We start from the raw sequence: 20936 nt of genomic DNA on the forward strand, positions 1-20936 counted from the left end.
TTTTGAAAATTAACTATAACTGATTAAAACATTATTTTACATGAAATCAATACTCATGAAACTAAAACTTATTATAGATATAATGTGGGCGAAGGCTCAGGATTTAGGCTGAAACACTCATACACATTGCTGGAGAAAACCAAAATACAAGGAGCAAGTTGATAAAGAACAATACACAAAATAATTTAAGAATAAAGAGTTAGGGTAATGGCATGGAAGCTAAAAGAAGGTTTCAAGAAGCAGAGAAAGGACAACAATGTCAAGCACTACCCAAATGTCACCTCAAGTAAGGACTGAAAAGTATCTAGTATTTATTCGGTGAGTAAGTCTTTGAAGAACTCATCAAGAGCAGTTTCAGGGTAGCAGAGGAGTTAATCACATTGTAGCAAGTTAAGGAGTGAACAGGAATTAGGAATTAAAGAATTCCTTCAGAAACCTTGACTGAAATATTATTATAGATTCATTATGCTTCCAACTTAAATACTGATTTTTTTAAATAAATTCATTACTGGAATTTTAAGATAAAACTGACAGTTACATGTCAAATATATTTTTGTAACAGGTAGACTTGACAGGACTTGATGATCAATTGATGTCAGGGTACCCACCAAATTTTCATCTTCTTTTCACTCTCTCCTTCCCATCTAGGACTCGCGTTAGGCATTACTGACAGTAACCACAGCATCAAAATATGTATATTGTCAATTCATTCCACAATGTCACCTGACAACCCAAATTAATTCTATCGGAAAGTATGAAATGTGTACATTTTAGGAATTCAGACTATGTCTAACCTAGTTTCCTTTTTATCAGGGAAGGGGTATGAAGAGGATGGGAAAATGGCTAATAAGGATGTGACCATATATCTAAGGGCTTCCCAGGTGGCTCAGGGGTAAAGAATCTGCCTGCAATTCAGGAGATGCAGGTGACAGGATTCAATCCCTGGGTCAGAAAGATCTCCCAGAGGAGGGCATGGCAACCCACTCCAGTATTATTGCCTGGAGAATCCCAAGGACAGAGAAGCCTGGTTGGCTATAGTTCATGGGGTTGCAAAAAGAGTTGGACATGACTGAAGTGACTGAACACAAGCACACACATACCATATATCTGTGTTTGCCTAGGACTGCTGGATATAATCCTATATTCTGCTATAATACTCTTCTCACTTCAAAAGTGTTCTGGTTTGCACAATAAAGCATATGGTCACCTTACTTATAACCCTCTTTAGAGGAATTATGCTCATGTTATTCTAGTAAAGATTAAATCAGAATACTACAGAAACCCCCTAGATAACTACATAACAGTTACTACTACAGCTACTTAAGAGAAGAATGAAGTGTACAAACCTTTTGGAGATATGGCCATATTGACATTATCACAATAGAAAATCCTGTGAAGAGGCGAATTCTGTTATTTATATTTACAATTTCATCACTACAGATACAATTTTTTGAACATGAATTTTAAAACATCATTCTGAATTTACAAATTTATTACCACAAATGTTTAATTTATCAAGCAATGGGATTTTATTTATCAGAAGAAAAATAAATACTTAAGACTTGAAAATATATATATAATTATAGTCCCTCACTATAATTATCATAATAAAAGCAGAGGACCTATATTTCTCCTTATTCACATGTCTTTATTGTAGCTGAAAATTACTGAAAGCTTTGTTAAGCATTTACAGCAAAAATAAATGGAGGAAAGGCCACTCTGTTATAGAGGAATGCTAAATTTGTAATATTTTATTTGAGAGAAATAATTGACTGTAGGGAGGACTAAGAAGGAAAATGACCTTTACAGGGGACAGTGGCTAAAAAGAACCAGGATTCCTCAAGATGGGCATACCGTAACAGAAAATTGTCTCTGCTAGCTTTTATTGCTTGATAACTGCGATGATTATCATTGGACTTCCCAGATGGTGCTACTGGTAAAGAACCTGCCTGTCAATGCAGGAGACATAAGAGACCCGGGTTTGATCCCTGTGTCAGGAAGATCCCCTGGAGGAGGGCATGGAAACCCACTCCAGTATTCTTGCCTGGAGAAGTCCATGGACAGAGGAGCCTGAAGGGCTACAATCCATGGGGTGGCAAAGAGTCGGACATGACTGAAAAGACTTAACACACACACAACTGTAATGATTAACTCCAATACTGTTTGTCAATTTTAAATATTAGGCATATCCAATCAAAATCATATCAAAGCTATTTTTTAAAAAGTTGTATTAAGATAGAATTCACATAGAATTCACCCATTTAAAGTGTATGATTCAATGAATTTTAGTATTCCAAATATATGCAACCATCACTGTAGTCAATTTTGGAATACCACAGTCATTTCAAAAAGAAACCCTGGACCCTTAGTTATCCTCTGTTACCCTCCATCCTCTCCCCTACAGCCATAAGCAACCCAGAAATCTACTTTCTGTCTCTATAGGTTTTCCTTTCCTGGATTTTCATATGAACAGAATCATACAGTATGTGTTTTTCTTGTCTGGCTTCTTTCTTTGATAATACTTTCAAGGTTCATCAATGTTGTAGCAGTGTCAATACTTCGTTCCTTTTTTAAAAGCCTGGTTTATTTTTTATTATTAATTGGAGGATAATTTCTTTACAATATTGCACTGGTTTCTGCCATATATCACTATGAATCAGCCATAGATATACATACGTCTCGTTCCTTGTGAACCTCCCTCCCACCTCCCATCTCATTCCCACCCCTCTAGGTTGTCACAGAGCACCAGATTTGAGAAAAGTCTGACTTAAAAAATAATTTAATTATTAGTTTCATTTTAGTGTATTTTGAATTAACACAATGACTTCGATGAAAACAGGGTTCAAAGAGTCAACAAATATTTGAAAACAAGACTACTATTGCACAATCAAGAAACTTGTAAACAGGTAAAATGTTTAACCAATTAAACCAATTAAAATCTGAAGTTAAATTTTTTTTTGCTGTTCAATTTGAAATTATTACTTATGTTTTAGATAATTGAGTACTAAAAAATTAGAAGTGTTTTAAATGAAAAACAATTGTTGCAGAGCTTGCTACCTAAACAACATTCATTTGCACCCCCACTTCCTGATAGAATCCTGGTTGTATTCAAGTATTTATCCTCGTTCACAAAGTCACATACTTTGGAGGACACTGTGTCCACCCCAAATTCCAGAGGGTCAATCCTTAGGTCCCAACATTCTAGCTGATGATGGGTTTAGAAGTTAACAGGTAACCCTGTTCTGATCATTGCGAAACGAGGGGAGGTCTACTTTGGGACCTCCAGGAAAGAACTCCTCATCTCTTTGGAGGTTTAAAAAATAAGCCCCTTTCAGTCAGTAAAAATTTCTGTGAAAGGACTGACACCTGGAAGTGCTGCTGCATCCTTGCCATAGCCTAAGGATGAAGGCCATACACAGAAGAGAGCGAAACCAAAATACTTATTGAGAAGCAGAGCCAGGGAGGGTCACCTGGAGTTGTTCCCCTGTGGACATCTTATAAGAAAACATCACTGTTCAAGACAATTTTTTGTTTGTTTGCTTTTCTTAAGGATTTTATTGACAGAAAAAATAAAGAAAAAATTACCAATATAAATTAAAGTGATCAGTTTTGATGTCCTACATTTACTGGTCATCATTGTCAGGTTGTTAACATACTTGTTCAAACCGATTTGAATCAACATTTTTTTTCCTGATATTTGTAGAGATCATAATAATATACAATCCAATAAAATATTAAAAATATCCTTTATTTTGTACTTTTCTTTAGTTTTAGCTTTATATAAAATCTGTTTTTATTCAATGCTGAATCATAAGGAAGATTGGCAAGTGACAGAAAACAAGAGAACGACCCAGGATTAATAGAAAGAATATGGAAAAAAATTTAGTCAAATGACCACTAAATCCATCTCAGGAAGAAAGCAGTTGCAAAATTAGTGCCTATTGACTTAGAGGATCCAAGCTTGGAAAAAAAAAATTAATCCCCTAAAACATTCCTTTAAAAACTATCACAGTATTAAGAAATACTATATATATAGTATTTGAGAAAAAATATGTATATTCCTTAGCATTCGAACACAATTACAGTTCTTAATTTTTTTTCCTGATAAAGATTAACTTTTTAGTAAATATATTTTCAAAAATAATGTTAATAGGTTAAAATGCATCAAGCTTTATAAATTAAGATTTTTGCACTTCACTCAGGCTTCCATTGTGGCTCAGCCAGTAAAGAATCCACCTGCAATGTAGAAGACCTGGGTTCATTCCCTGGATTGGGAAGATCCCCTGGAGAAGAGAAAGGCTACCCACTCCAGTATTCTGGTCTGGAGAATTCCATGGACTGTATAGTGCATGGGGTCGCAGAGCTGGACATGACTGAGCACTTTACTATTTGTATGTATCAATATAAAAGTTAAATGAGGTTCACAGGCAACAAAAGAAAAAAATAGATTTGCTGAACTACACCAAAATTTAAAACTTTTGTGAACAAAGGGCACAATCATCAGAGTGAAAGAAAAAAAAGTCCTGGAATGGTAGAAAATATTTGCAAATATATTCAGAATATACAAAGAACTCTGCTGCTGCTGCTGCTGCTGCTAAGTTGCTTCAGTCATGTCCGATTCTGTGCGACCCCATAGATGGCAGCCCACCAGGCTCCGCTCAAAAACAAAACAACAAAAACATTATTTTTTTTTTAAATGGGGAAAGGACTTAAACGACATTTCTTCAAAGATCATATATAGATGGCCAATACGCACGTGAAAAGATGCCCAGTGTAAATAATCATCAAGGAAATGCAAATCAAAATCACAATGAACTACCATCTCATGCCCATTAGAATGACTTGTTGCTATTTAGTTGTTAAGTTGTGCAGATTCTTTTGCGACTGCATGGACTGTAGTCCAGCAGGCTCCTCTGTCCACTGGATTTCCCAGGCAAGAATACTGGAGTGGGTTGCCGTTTCCTTTCCCAGGGGATCCTCCCTATCCAAAGATTGAACCTGAGTCTCCTACATTGGCAGGTGGGTTCTTTACCATTGAGCCACCTGGGAAGCCCCATTAGAATGACTACTATTAAATAAACATAAGAGTTGGTGAAGATGCAGAAAAATTTGGACCATGACTGTCAATGGTAATGTAAAATGCAGCAGCAGCTATGGGAAAAAGTATAGCAGTTCCTCAAAAAATTAAAAATAGAATTATCATATGATATAGCAATTTCACTTCTTATATACCCAAAAAAACTGAAAGCAGGATGTTAATGAGATATTTGCACACTCATGTTCACAGCAGCTATTTCTAAGAAACAAGACATTGAATTAACTCAAATGTTCATCAACAAATAAATGGATAAACAAGATGTGGTGTACACTGAAGGGGATCAAAACATGTTATTTCAAAATATGCTGCTTTGGCATATTGATTATTTTGAGCTGAAGGTAACTAACAGGAGACACAGTAGGGCTCTCTGCCCTCCCTATTTCTGCCCAAAAATAGGGCATAAATTTCCCCTGAGAAATGTACTCTTCCAGTACCAGGAAGAAGAAAACATTCTTATCACTGGAGATGAAGCACAGGTGCTGAGATAAGCCTGTTACAAACAAACCTTACAAAACCACCTGCATCCTCCATTAGCGTTGCCCATGTATTTCCAAGTCACTTTCCCACAGTTACCATCCCCAGAAGCCCAACCCCTTTCCTTTGTCTAGTCAGTTCTCCACAATCACAGCCCTTTATTAAAATAGTAAGTATATAACATCATGAATGTTTCTTTGGGGTTTTCACTTCTTTTCTATGAAGCCCCCTGTGAAACATAAAAAATATTAACATCAACTAAATTTTTATGATCTTCTCCTGTTGACCTGCCTTTTGTCAGTTTAATTCACAGGCCCCAGCTGTAAATACTAAGAAAATAGAGGAAAAATTATCCCTCTCTACAATTTACACAACAGACTATTAGCCTTAAAAAAGAAGGAAATACTGGCACATGCTATAACACGAATGAAACTTAAGGACGTAATACTAAATGAAATAAATCAAGTCACAAAATAAAAAATACTGTATGATTCCATTATGTGAATATCTAGAGTAGTCAAATTCATAGAAACAGAAAGCAAAATGATGATTAACAGGGGTTGATGAGGAAGGGGAAATGAGTCATTGTTTAATTGGTATAGAGTTTCCGTTTTTACAAGACACAAATGTTACTACCATTTGTGGAGACTGGTTACTACCATCTAGATACATTTAACATTCTGAACTTAGAAATGGTTAAGATGGTGCATTTGATGTTATATGGATTTTACCACAATAAAAATTTTTTTTAATTAAATGACATTCAAATATGTCAAATATGTCAAATTTTACCTAAATTTTTTAAATTACTTATAATTTAATACTTACCTACACTGCTAAGAAACATAGTAAGATACAGAATCCTAATAGATCTCCATCGGCTCTTATAATGCTCCTCAGTTTCTATAATATCCCATTCTCTAAGTGTAAAGAAGAAAAAAAGTAGTATCAAGTTAGCTCATTATATGCAAATCTTTCTGTGGCACAATTTTATTTTCTCTCTCCTAAAGTCATTAAAATTATATGACAGAGGTCTAATTTACCAATAATGGTTTCTACTGTATTAATTCATCTATAAATAAGTATTATATCTTTTAATTTCCATGGATTGTATTTATGCATCATTGTGCATAGAAACTAGGGAGACATGAGGTAGCTGAACAGGCAAAATATTTTGTGAACCAATTATTTTGCTATTGTTGGCATGCTACAAAACTTATAAACAAAAGTATTGAAATTTGCTAAACTGACAAAATGAATAAAGTATATAAAAATAAATAAAATAAACTAGTTACTTCAATCTCCTACAGGTAGGACAAATAACTAGTAACTATTAAAAGATAATAACAGGGGTTTCCTGGTGGCTCAGTGGTAAAGAATTCAGCTGCCAATGTAGGAGATATGGTTTCATTCCCTGGTTCCAGAAGATCCCACATTCTGTGGCGCAACTAAGCCCATGCTCCCTCCAGAGCTCGGGAGCAACAACCCTTGAGCCCAGGTGCCCCAACTACTGAAGCCTGCACACTCTACAGCCGGTAGAAGAGAAGTCACTAAAATGAGAAGCCGGTGCAGGGCAATTAGAGAGTAGATCTCACTCGCTGCAACTAGAGAAAAGCTCAAGCAGCAACAATGACCTAGTACAGCCAAAAACAAATTTTTAATTAAAAAAAAAAAAGATAATAACTGTCACCATGATGACATGCTCTACTTGATGACATCAAATTAACTTTGCTGTAGGAAACTACTTTGGCTGGATACTTGAAGCAAAATTAATATAAGTGACACCAAGAAGGTTTGATGTGACTTAAGACATTCCTAGCCCTGAGACTTCCTGAAACACTTGCCTTTGCTCCAACATGAGTTACCAGACAAGTTCTGTTAGTGGACCAAAGAGAGACCAAGCCCCTCCAGGCTGGGCTAAGTTTTCATATAAGCCTGTGACCTGGATTAAGGGTACGTATATTAATCATATAGACTACCTTTGTCAGGTGATACATTAGTGTGTGTACTCCTTACATTTTCACATATACATACAAAAAGAGCAAATTTACCTTAATATGAGCATTATGTTTTCAAAGAATTAAGACAAACATAACAGAAAATGACTTTTTACATTCCATATATCAGCAAAATATACACCATTCAATCCTCACACGGAATTCTGGCTTATATTTAAAGTACTGAGTTACTACTATAATTTTAATGAACTCATTTTTATTTTCTGAAGAACAAAAATCTAATTGATAACCATAAAGTATCACTAAAATAAGCCTAAACATTTTCAAATAATCAATTTTATCAGATCCTATCTAAGTCATAGAAACAACCAAGAGAAGAAAACTATTTGATTCTGAAAAAAATGTAATAAAATTTTTTGAGTAACTTTGACTTGGAAAGTCAGTCAAAAGTCTTTCTCTTTCAATGACAGCTATCAAATATTAAAAGGAGGATAGAAAATCACTATTACTCTCCATATAACGATGGATAAAAGCAAAGAGCATCAGGGATCCAAAAATAACTGGTTGGAAAGTCACATGACCTCCAAGTATCACTTGTCAGGTGACTTACTAGTCAGAAAATGGAAAATGAGCCTTTATAATTGAGAGATATACCAGTAACCCTCTTAACCAAGTAGTCAAGCTTGGCATTCCCAACAGTGGGATAGCCTGGCATCCACTGCACCCTGACATACTGGGATGTTCTCAACATAAGCCATGGGATGTTCTTGCCAGAAATGTTTGACCAGGATCTACTCAGAAATAGTCCACAAATCCAGAATGTGAGATGTTCCAAAGAAAACAGAAAACTAACCTAGACTTGCCAGAGGACTCAACGTTGGGAAGAACAGAAACAGAAAGTCAGGGGACAGTTTTAGGATGGTAGAGTCTAAAAAGACCTAAAGGATCAAAGTTTGAACACTACTTAGATATGATTTAAAAAATAATAGCTATAAAGTATATTTTTGGAACAAGTGGAAAAATATAAGTACAGTGTATATATTTTGAATTAATAGTGTATTTTAGCTGTGGTAACAGTGATAAACTGCCATGTAAAAGAATGAATATGTTTTGGGGAGATGTAGGCTGAAGAATACAATATTTCGGATAAAGTGACATAATGTTTGCAACCTACTTTGAGTTTGGCAAGAGGTGTGTGTGTGTGTGTGTGTGTGTAGAAAGAGAGATTTGAACAGTGTGGAAAAGGCTAACAGTGACAGGGTAATTTGATGTTTATTATACTGTATTGTCCATTTTTCTGAATTTAAAATGTTTCAAAACAAATATTTTACTTTTCCTTCTTTTCAATTCAAAAAATAAAACTTTGGTGAAGAAATGGATCTTTTTTCCTTGTTGGAAATAGTAGGAATATAGGAGAATATAACTGTCCTTCAATCAAGTTATCATTTTTACTACATTTTCTTAACCTTGATGATTCAACCAACCCTGTCACATGACTGAGAGTAATTTCCCGAAGGCTTCGTTCTTGTATCATTAATGGAAAAGAAAATATTCTGCACTGCCAAGGTGACTTAACATTTTGGTTCCTTTCTATTATCATTGCTGTATTCTGGTATTAGTTCTCCACTTGAGACTCTCCTTCAAGTAAAATTGCAGTGCTAAGGGTTTTACCATGTCTAATATTTTCATTTCAAACTATACCTCAAACAGCAGCATGCTTATCAAAGTTGTGACTTAAACAATGAGGAATATACAACCTATTGGAGTAAATGGATAACCAAACTTAGCTAGATAAAATTCAACAGGAATAAGTAAAAGGTACCATATTTAGGCTCAATAGATCAAGATCTAACAGAAGGATTCTTGGGTAAGCAGCCATACTTTACTTGCCAAAAAAAAGACTGGATTTCCTGAGGGAAAAAATAAAATCGTACCTTTACCAGAGAGCATCTGTTAACTCCTGAAGAGCAAAAAAGAACCCATACTGACAGAGGATAAGAGAAAGGAGTCTGTGGTCACTGGTAGAATAGTGTAATGATGTAAAGTTAGAGAAATTAAAAGACAGAAATAAACTGAGAGTGTTTCATAAAGGATCTTCTATACAACCATGAGTGCTAGTAATATCTGTTTTACAGAGATTAGGCTGAAGTTGCAAAGAAAAATTTTAAGCACCTGTAAGACTTTAGGATATTCAACTACTGTCTATATAAGCCAATCTGTCCTACCACCTGTTTCTGTGTGGTCTGTGACCTAAGAATAGTTTTTACAGATGAATACTTGTGATTAATTCCATGACAGAAAACATTAACTCTGAACTCCAATTAAACAAAATGCCACCCTCACAAGAATTCTATTCGTCTATTAGACCTGTATTATAAAAAACTGTACTTTTACTGTTAAATTTTAAATTTCATTACTGCAAAAATTTTATGGAAGCTTACTTTCTTACTTGTATACATTATACAAGTAATGTATAAGTATTATATACATACTTAGATGTATTATATACATCTAAGTATGTATATAATAACTTTGATTTTGCCTCCTGGCCTGCAAAGCCTAAAATATTTACCATACAGGCCTTTACAAGAAAAGTTTACCAACCCCTGTGCTCTTAAACTCTATGGATAGGGTCAGTGGGGATCACTAAGGACTCACCACATCAGTAAATCAGAATCAGCCTTCTTAGTGATGAACGGTTGGTGGTGAAATAGATTCATGTTTTTGCAATTTATTCAAAGAGAACAGGGCTTACTAATTAGTGTTACATCTGTTCCTTTTACTAGGGAAACTATGTTTTTAAAGACAGTAAACTTACTGAATTATTTTCAAAATACTCCCTTTTTATTCATAAAAATGCTAAATCTAAATTCAGATGGATAGAACATCTGAGTTTAAATGGAACCTAATGAGCATCAGACTGGTTGAAAATAGGGAAAAGAGTACGTCAAGGCTGTATTTTGTCACCCTGCTTATTTAACTTACATGCAGAATACATCTTGTGAAATGCCGGGCTGGATGAAACACAAGCTGGAATCAAGATTGCCAGGAGAAATATCAATAACCTCAGATATGAGGATGACACCACCCTTATGGCAGAAAGTGAAGAGGAACTAAAGAGTCTCTTGATGAAGGTTAAAGAGGAGAGTGAAAAAGCTGGCTTACAATTCAACATTCAAAAAACGAAGATCATGGCATAGAGTCCCACCACTTCATGGCAAACAGATGGGGTGACAATGGAAACAATGACAGAGACTTTTATTTTCTTGGGCTCCCAAATCACTGCAGATGGTGACTGCAGCCATGAAATTAAAAGACACTTGCTTCTTGGAAGAAAAGCTATGACCAACCTAGACACTTCATTTAAAAGAGAGACATTACTTTGCCAAAAAGGTCCATCTAGTCAAAGCTAACGTCTTACCAATAGTCATGTACAGATGTGAGAGTTGTACCATAAAAGCTGAGCACCAAAGAATTGATGCTTTCAAACTGTGGTGCTGGAGAAGACTCTTCAGAATCCCTTGGACTGCAAGTAGATCAAACCAATTAATCCTGAAGAAAACCAATCCTGAACATTCATTGAAAGGACTGATGCTGAAGCTGAAACTCCAATACTTGGCCACGTGAAGCGAAGAGCCAACTCATTGGAAAAGACATTGATGCTAGGAAAGACTGAAGGCAGGAGGAGAAAGGGACAACAGAGGATGAGATGGTTGGATGGCATCACTGACTTAACAGACATGAGTTTGAATAAGCGTCAGGAGATGGTGAAGGACAGGAAAGCCTCGAACACTGCAGTCCACTGTGTCGCAGAGACAGACATGACTGAGCGATGCAACAACCATAACAACATTATCATTTACTTGGACAAAATTGAAGCTAAGAATTAAGTGGAAAAAAAATTCCCTTCCTAAAGTAGATTTATTTGGTGGCTCAGACGGTAAGGAATCTGCCTGCAAGGCAGGAGACCCAGGTTTGATCCGTGGGTCAGGAAGATTCCCCTGGAGAAGGGAATGGCGACCCAATCCAGTATTCTTGCCTGGAGAATTCCATGGACAGAGGAGTCTGACTGGCTACAGTCCATGTGGTCACAAAGAGTCGGACACGACTGAGTAACCCTTATTTGGACAAAGTGACAGAATGTACCCTAAGACTACATCTAACCATAATTCAAGGATCCTTGAATCTACGTGGAAAACTCCCAAGGACTAGGAAGAAGCAAAACAATACTAAGAAATTTAAAAGTCCCATAGTCCATGCACTCAAGTTCATACACTTAACTAGTAGGAGAGATCTTTAGCTTTCATTCAGAGCTTCTGTGTTCTAACTACCCACAATTCTATTAAACTTACATATATGATTTTCAAAGCCACAGCAAATTAGAAATCCCCAAGTAAAGCTGGGGGAAGAGAGGTTTGCTGACACCAACAAAAGCAGAGGTTGCCAACAGGTAACAAAAATACGAGGAGAAATAGTTTGCTAGAAACAGAATAGGCAGGGAAAAAAAAAAAAAAAAACCGACGTGAAAAGTATGGCACTGTAGAACAAATCAGTATAGAAGCGCATAGTCACAAATGCTTCATTAAGCCCAGAGGACGTCACTCTATTACACTATACTTCCGAAGTAATATTCATTTTAATAATCTCAAAAAAAACTAAATAAAATTACATTTCATATATTCTGTTTAGTGGATCGGGGATTCGACGAACACATTTTCCACAGGCTTTCAGAAGAAGTGATTTTTAAAAAAGGTTTGGTACTTAAGAGGGACAAAAGAGCTAAAATTAACATGTTTGTAGACAGCTGAAGCTTACCTGTGAACTTATTGGTTAACTTACTGTGATAATGATGTATGTATAACATAAAATGATACTTAACTTCGTATTCCTAAATGTGAAAATACGTATTTGATTGCGTAGTAAGAAACAAACAATTCTGAATCACAGTCCATAAACTAGGGTCAAAATACACCTCATCACCTAAATGCTTAAAAATTAGTTATTACTTATGCATTTGGCATAGGACAAAGATGAGTTCATCTTAGGTTTACTTGCAAAAAAGTATCATTATCAGGCAATCAGTTAAGTGACTATTAAGGCCAAGTACCGATTAAAACAGCGTGAAACGTATACAGTGGTCGGTTATGTAACAGGCCAACTGGTTGCTGCATCACCAACGGAGTGAAAGTACAAGAAGCAGTTTGCATTTCTCTAACACCTTCACCAGAACCCGCCGGCTCAAAGGTGCTCCGCGACTCGATGCCCTTTGTAGACAGTGGCAGCGCATCTTGCAATCTCGCGCTACTTGCCGCCGGCTGCAGCCGCTCTGGCACCCCTTATTTTGCCCACTAAGCCTGACGCAGGGAAAGGCGCCAGTTCCAACCGCGCAGGAGAGTGAGGGGAGCCTTCCCCCAACATCCGCTCACCTGCTTCCGGGTGTCCTGTCCCCTAAGAGCGGCTCCTGCTCAGAATCGACCCCTAAACTCGCCATAGTTACAGCTCCCACAAGGCTTGGGGCCAACTCTCGCGACAACTCCTGCTCCCTCCCTTTCAGGACGTCCTGAAGCTGTCAAAACAGGCCGGCAAGTGCGCGGGCTCGCAAGGCGACCAGAAAGGGCGGAGCGCCCCCGGGTCAGAGGCGGGGTCACGCAGGCGGCGGGGCGGTGCCGAGCGGATGATGGGGGTTAAGGGCGGAGCTTTAAGTCCTCATCCTCCTCTCAAGTCCGATCCTCTCCGCCTCCAGGGAGGGTTGGGGGCGTGTCCAAACAGCCACTCTGCCCAGAGTTCATCCTCCTCCCTGCACGGCTCTGTCGTCTACCTCTCGCTTCTCAGTTTCTGGGGAGACTGTTGTCACTGCGTTTGGGGCTCAGAAGGACGGCGAGTCCCAGGAGCCTAGGGAGCCGTGGCGCTGGGAGTCTCGGCCAGCTGGACAGCAGGCGTCCGCCAAGCGGCCACTGAGTGAGTAGCTGTTCCAGGCCGCGCTTCCCAAGCCTCTTGCAGCGCTTGCCTACGTGCCAGGAGGCAAGTACCGAGAGCGCAAGGCTTGGCGGGAGACTCGGGGGGTCCCAGCCGGAGTGAGGTGGGCTGGCGGGCTGTCCCTCCTCTTGTGGAAGGTGGAAGTGTCTACGCGCCGTGGTTTTCTTTGCTCGGCTAACTTCAAAGGCACCTTATCCGTACTGCCTTATTAGGACCTGGAATGGAGATGAGGTCCAGCTGCTCCTCAGATTCGAACCCTTTGCAGCCTGCGTGGACTGGGGGCTTCAGCCTTGCAAGAGGTCACTCAGCAGAGTCTGCTGCTGTAACCTCGGGGTTAGAAAAGACACAGCACCAGTTTGACAATGACCAGCTCTTTTCATCACAAGGAATATGACAATTTTAAGAAGTATGTTATGGGTTGTTTTTGTTTGTTTCAGTAGATCATGGTGCTGTTTCTTTCCTGGCGCTTACATGTTAACATCTTACCCCTACAAGCAGGCCAGTAAGCTAATTGGTAGCAGCAGTCATGTGTGTCACAATTACCTTGTTATTAGCACTAGATACATTCTTATGTGATTTCATCTGATCACAACAGTCCTATGAGATAGGTAAAGCAGACACATTTCTACTTTACAGAGAACTAAGGCCTAGAGAAGTTAATAACTTACCCAGAATCACTCACTGAAAGTGGCAGAGTTGGGACCCAGATTCAATTCTTTTGATCAATATTTATGAGCACTTATCCTGTGCCAGGCCCTGTACTAGTTAATGTGTTGTATGGTAATATACCATCACTTCTGATCTTTGTCTTGTTTGTGACCTTGTGTGTATCCTGTTAGACACATTCCACTGGTAAACAACTAAACTTGAAATGTGTTTATTAGTTCAGGATTATCTTCTGAATCCAGACCTGACACTGTGTACTGGATTCAGTCTTGCAGATTTGTTTGTAACAATTTACAAAAACATACCGGATTTCTATGACTGGTTCCAAGAAAGTACATGGGTAAAATTAGTATTTTTTGTCATGATGTTGCTTTAATATATCTTTGACTTCTTTTTAAATCTCTGGAGTCTAGCACAGTGTATGGCATATATACATACATATATATATTTGACAAAGGAATTTTTAGCCAATATTGCACCTAGCAGAATGGTTACTAAATAATATATGTTGAATGAATACTTACTGAATTGCTTCATTTCATCCCTTCAACGATCCTCAAAAGTGGAATTGTCTCGAGCATACAAGGAAATTGAAAATATGGAGATTAAGTAATATGTGTAAGTAATTAGCAATAGAACTAGAATCTCATAAACACAGGACTCTTGACTATAAAGCCTGTGCTTTTCAGCACCAGTTTTCCTATGAAAAAAATGTAAAGAAGAATCTTTTCCCATATTTCTCAAAATATTTCAAAATAGATTATCAATTTTTATATAAATGAAATAATTTGCTATTATGTATTAGGCCAGCTGTTATTCCCCTTTTATAGTTTAAGGTGGCTTACTCAAGGTCACACTGCTAGTGGAGGAACCCAGGTCTTCTGACACGGCTGTTTTCCATTGTTGCCTCCAAGTGATGACTTTAGATGGCAGAAGTACATGGAATGAAACAACTGATGAAATGTAAATAAGCTCTGTGAATTGTACCAATTAAAAAAGAAGAAAAAGAACAAATCATTTCTTAGGAAACATACACAGTCAAAGTAAACATTTTTAAAAAATGTTTAAAAACCTAAATATTTCTTTTAAAGCCCGTGGAAAAGTAGAACTAAATTTGAAATTTGATTATTTGCTGAATGTTTCACATAAGCATATGAGACAGTCTGCCTGTTGAATTTCCGTAGGTGACTGCTTAGAATAGAATACATAGCAGATAGACAGCTAGACTAGATACCCCTCCAAACAAATAAATAAAGTTGTTTTTTTACTCTTCTCCAGTCGGAGGAGCCTGTTGGGCTGCCGTCTGTGGGGTCGCACAGAGTCGGACACGACTGACGTGACTTAGCAGCAGCAGCAGCAGCAGTGTAAGGTTAAAAGGAATTAAATTTGTCAAGGTAGGGTAGTAAATTTTAATAGAGGATATCAGGTGTATCTTAACTCCAGTATAAACTGCTACTTAAATTTGTGTTGAAAATAAGTTTTTTAAAAATGTAAAAATTAAGTCTAGATTTTTGTGGATTAAAGTTCTTATACATGGTGTTATAATTTCATGTATGCCTTTGAGGTATGTGTGTATCACATATCTCCATTATCAACCATTTGAGGATAAATGTCCAGAAACAATTAGGGTTGCATTTAAATGCTTACGTACAGAGTGATAAGAGATGAAAGTACTAGATGGCATAATAGATGTTGAGTGTGATTTAGCAATGGAGCACATTTCTAGGAAAGACTTTTCATTCTTTGGCACTGTGCTAGAACTTCTATTTTTGTTTCACTTTGTTTTTCTTTTTTGCTTTGGCTATGTAAAAGTATAGATGACAATTGTGTCAGTCTGGCTTGATACAAACTTTGAAAGTGGGTCCGGTTTCTGCAGAAGCTCACTAATGTCAGTCGAGGGCTTTAAAAAGTATCTGATGTGGCTCCAGATGGTACCTTCTCATGGCAAATGGGAGTTATCTTTACCCTGGGTTTGGATTAAAATCTGTTTATGGTGGCACTGGATAGCAGTTAGCCCTGCTTGGAAAAACCTACAAGTTTAGAGCATCCCAGAAAACTTGGTCTTTTATATTGTTCTTAGTGATGAAATGGGGTTTAAGATCTTGAAGAAGGAAATGGCAAATCACTCTATTTTTGCCAGAGAACTTTGCTGGCAGGCTACAGCCCACAGGGTTGCAAAGAGTCCGACACCACTTAACAACTGAGCTTTTAGTGTAACCCCAGAGTCCCAGAGGGCTTCTGGGAAGAACCCGCCTGCCTAATGCAGGCGATATAAGAGACGAGGGTTCGATCCCTGGGTCAAGAAGATCCTCTGGAGGAGGAAATGGCAACCCACTCCAATATTCTTGCCTGGAGAATTCCATGGACAGAGGAATCTGGCGGGCTACAGTCCATGGGATTGCAAAAGAGTTGGACACTTTGAACTTAGCTATTAAACGGCAACAACAATAAATATAGTACTTTACAAAATATTTGAAGAGTTCACTTTTCTCAGGTTCATTTCCATTCTTTGGGGGTCTCCCTGGTGGCTCAGATGGTAAAGAATCTGCCTGCAATGACAGAGACCCGAGTTAAATCTCTGGGTAGGGAAGATCCCCTGGAGAAGGGAGTGTCTACCCACTCCAGTGTTCTTACCTGAAGTGGATAAAGGAATCTGGCAGCCTATAGTCCATGGGGTCGCAAAGAGTTGGACACCACTGAGTGACTAACACTTTCACTTTCACTTTTTCCTGTTCTTTGGCAACTTTCTACCTTTTCTTTTTTTTTTTGGCCATGCTGTGTGGCATGCATTATCCTGATTCCCTGACCAGGGGTGGAACCCATGTCCCCTGCATTGGAATCACGGAATCTTAACCACTGGACCATCAGGGAAGTCCCTGCAACTTTCTACTTTTGTGTGTTTGTTTTAGTTTGTTTATCTGTTACCAACTCAGAAGAATATGATGTAGAAAAATGGGTTGTCTCACATACTTTTGTTACTGTAAAACACAAGTGTTGGGATTTTGTTCTTTTTTACACTAACTTGGAATATGCATATTGCTGTTGATGGTATGGATGTAACAGGAAGATAATGGACCATCCTCCCCCATTTTTTTCCTGCCACTGTAAAGAAAGTAAGTAGTCTAAAATACTTGCAGAAAATTATGAAGTCCTGTGTTGTAATGACATGCCATTGTTCTCCTACAGTGTGATAAATGTACACAAAAATGTATCAATACTATTTTTTTAACAATTCCAGAAAGATGAAAGAATAAAATAATTAAAATTATCATTTATCACTCAGTATTGTCTTTTCTTTATGCTAGAGTTGTATATCTTAATATACAGAGTTGGTCTCTTAAGCAACCCCATGGACTGTACAATCCATGGAATTCTCCAGGCCAGAATACTGGAGTGGGTAGCCTTTCCCTTCCCCAAGGGATCTTCCCAACCCAGGGATCGAACCCAGTTCTTTGCATTGCAGGTGAATTCTTTACCAGCTTAGCTACAAGGGAAGCCCTTATTTGAAATATGGAACACTAACTCAGAATTTTGCTATTTGGTTAAAGAATAAACTGTTCCATTTGCTTGACCAGCTTTTTTTTTTTTTTTTTTTTTTTACAGGGTAAATGTCAATATGTGTAGTCTTTGATCCCAGTTCCTGGGGTGGAGCTCCTAAAACTCTTGGAATTCCCTGAATGATAGGAGTGTCTTTATGCTAATGAGGTGACTCAAGGTGGGGCCCTAGATAGAGTCAGGATAATTTCTGCCTGGACACCAGAAAGACCAACTATTTGATTAGAGGGCTGACTTCGGGCCAGCCTGACCTCCAAGAGAAGTAAGGAGCCAGAGATGCACTGAATCACATTGCTAAGGATCCAATCAATCATGAAGACCCCGATGATGACTCTACAGACACTGAGGCATGGCAGAGCTTCTTGGTTAATGAACCTGTGTTGGAGAATGATGCACGCTGACTCTGGAATAAAAGAAAATGGAAACTTCACACTCCCTCTTATGACTTGCCTCAATTGTCTCTTCATGGGGCTATTGCTAAGTTGTATCCCTTATTAAGAAGCTAGAAGAAGAATAGTATAGTGGTTTAAGTAGTTCTTTTGAGTTGTTCCGGCAAATTATTAGCCCAAGTGGTCACAGGAACTCCCTATAGCCAAGTCAGTTAAAAATGTGGTTGGCATTGGAAGCAATGGCATCTGGAGGACTGAACCTTTAACTGGTGGGAACTGCACTAACTCCTGTGGTGTTAATCTGTGGGTGATTAATATCAGAGTTGAGCTGAGTATACCCAGCTGGGGTAGACCAAATAGTTGGTCTTTCTGGTGTCCAGGCAGAAATTATCCTGACTCTATCTAGGGCCTCACCTTGAGTCACCTCATTAGCATAAAGACACTCCTATCATTCAGGGAATTCTAAAAGTTTTAGGAGCTCCACCCCAGGAACTGGGATCAAAGACTACACATATTGACATTTACCCTGTAAAGAAAAAAAAAAAAAAAGCTGATCAAGCAATTTAAACATAAACTTTATATACTTACTTGATTTTAATAATTGCACTAAATTAGAAAATATATATGATGAGGACAACATTTTAGAAGCCAGTTTACCTTTTATAATTTGTTTAGTGAGTAAAAAACAAAATGTTATAAAAAGAAAATACTAAGATGCAATGGTCTTTATTTTGCTTTGAGGGATTTTGTTTGTTTCTCTGGGCAGGTGTTCTTGAGTGAATGGAAATATATAAATGTGATTTAGAAAAACTTTCAAGAGCTTACTTGCTTATAGACAGATGTTTATTCAGATCTATGCAATTTGTGTGTTTTCCTGTTGGTGGTACAGTGAGAAGATGGTGATTGTCACCTCTGGCATTGAGAGCCATAAGGGTGTCAGCCCAGTCGTTTTACTCAAAGCCTGAGATGTACAATTGGTTTCTCCCCGTGTGACCGTCTCTAAGGTAGCCCTCCTGTTTACTTCTTTGGGTAGTCCCCTCCCTTTGAGTGGGCAGGACTGTATAAGACTTTATCTTGTCAGCACACTCACTCTCACTGTCCTGTTGGCCTTAAAGAAGTAGACTTTTGTGAACTTGCTATGAAGAGAGCCATGTGGTAGGGAGCTGTGAGTAGTCCGTAGCAGCTGAGGCTGGCCTCTAGCTGAGCAAAATAATGAAGCTGAAATGAATTTTGTTAACAACCTGAGTGAACTTAAAACCGGTTCTTCTCCATTCAAGCTTCCAAATGAGAATGCAGCTCAGCCAACAACCTTCATAAGAGTTACATGATACCCTGAAGCAGAAACCCAAGTAGCCTGTGTTCTTGGAACTAATCCTCAAGACAGGGGAAGTGAGAAGACAGAGGGTGGGGGCAGAGGGAGGGGAGGGACCAACTTGATTCAGAAGATTTGTTTCTCAGATTCTTTTATTTAAAGGTCTTAGTGAAGTCTTCAAATATTTAAATTACACAGTAGTGTTTTTTAAAGAGAATAGTAAGAGCCTTGAGTTCTGTTCTAGGGTCAATAGAATTACTTACAAATGAATTATTTCTGCTTACTGAGAAAGTTGTTAAGAGGGAAATTGTCAGTTTACTTCCTCTGAAAAATTTTGAAGAGAAACTATCAAATCAAATCAACTCCAACTTCTAAAATGGTTTCATATTTTTATGGTAAAATACACATTACATAAAATTCACCTACATAGCCATTTTAATTGTATGCTTCAGTGGTATTAGGTGCAACTGTCACCACCATCCATCTGTAGAATTCTCAGTGTGCAAAACTGAAACTGTACACCCATCACCCTCCTCCATTTCCCCTTCCCCTCAGCCCTTGATAACCACCACTCTGCTTTCCATGTATGAATCTGGCTGCTCTAGGTATCTCATAAATGTAGCATCATATAGTGTAACATTTGTTAGAATTTTACTCCTTTTTTAAGGCTGAATAATACGTCATTGTGTGTATATTTCCGGCTTCCCTGGTAGCTCAGCTGACAGAGAATTTGCCTGCAACGCAGGACGCCCCCATTCGATTCCTGGGTCAGGAAGATCCCCTAGAGAAGGGATAGGCTACCCACTCCAGTATTTTGGGGCTTCCCTGCTGGCTCCATGATAAGGAATCTGCCTGCAATGTGGGAAACCTGAGTTCAATCCTTGGGTTGGGAAGATCCCCTGGAGGAGGGCATGGCAACCCTCTCCAGTATTCTTGACTGGAGAATCCCCGTGGAGAGAGGAGCCTGGCGAGCTACAGTCCATGGGGTCGCAAAGAGGTGGACACAACTAAGCAAGTAAGCACAGCACATGTATATATACATACAATGTATACATGACATTTTGCCTTGCTTCCACTTTTTACAGCTACCAAATTCTAAATTTTAAGACAGAATATGGCTAATTGAAATTATTTTAGATAGAATACAAATTTTAGGTCTACCTTCTGACATAATGCCTGGCAGCTCAGTAAAGAATCTGCCTGCAATGTGGGAGACCTGGGTTTGATCCCAGAGTCAGGAATATCCCTTGGAGTAGGGAATAGCTACCCACTCCAGTATACTTGCCTGGAGAATTCCATGGACAGAGGAGCCTGACAGGCTACAGTCCATGGGGTTGCTACAGTCCATACAACTGAGCAACTAACACTTTCAATTTTCTGACATAATGAATTCTCTTAAAATCAATATCTGTATTTTATTTATGCAATTTTAGTTCATCTTTGCATTTTTGACAGTGTTGTGATATTCATGACATACCTATGATTTATTTGATTTTCTAGCTCAAGAG

At 38.2% G+C, this 20936-nt stretch overlaps 2 protein-coding genes across 4 annotated transcripts in view; one reads left to right on the forward strand and one right to left on the reverse strand.

Annotated features, from left to right (window-relative positions):
- MFSD8 (major facilitator superfamily domain containing 8) overlaps positions 1–13118 on the reverse strand; it is a 37667-nt gene extending 24549 nt beyond the window's left edge. The window contains exons 1-4 of one of the 3 annotated variants that reach the window (XM_070386504.1): positions 12957–13060; positions 10952–11056; positions 6401–6492; positions 1347–1390 (exon numbers count right to left, since the gene is read on the reverse strand). In XM_070386504.1, the coding sequence (XP_070242605.1) occupies positions 1347–1390; positions 6401–6419 (63 nt within the window). In that variant the 5' untranslated portion in view covers positions 6420–6492; positions 10952–11056; positions 12957–13060. Of the gene's footprint in view, positions 1–1346; positions 1391–6400; positions 6493–10951; positions 11057–12956 lie in introns of all 3 variants that reach the window. The other 2 variants (XM_070386505.1, XM_005904817.2) reach the window with 2 other exon arrangements.
- Positions 13119–13281: 163 nt separating this feature from the next.
- The window catches only part of ABHD18 (abhydrolase domain containing 18), a 39272-nt gene continuing 31617 nt past the window's right edge, over positions 13282–20936 (forward strand). The window contains exon 1 of the mRNA XM_005904818.3: positions 13282–13551. The gene's annotated coding sequence lies outside the window, so the exon portion shown is untranslated. The remainder of the gene's footprint in view (positions 13552–20936) is intronic.

The sequence above is a fragment of the Bos mutus genome, chromosome 17 (assembly GCF_027580195.1).
Source record: "Bos mutus isolate GX-2022 chromosome 17, NWIPB_WYAK_1.1, whole genome shotgun sequence".
Taxonomy (NCBI): domain Eukaryota; kingdom Metazoa; phylum Chordata; class Mammalia; order Artiodactyla; family Bovidae; genus Bos; species Bos mutus.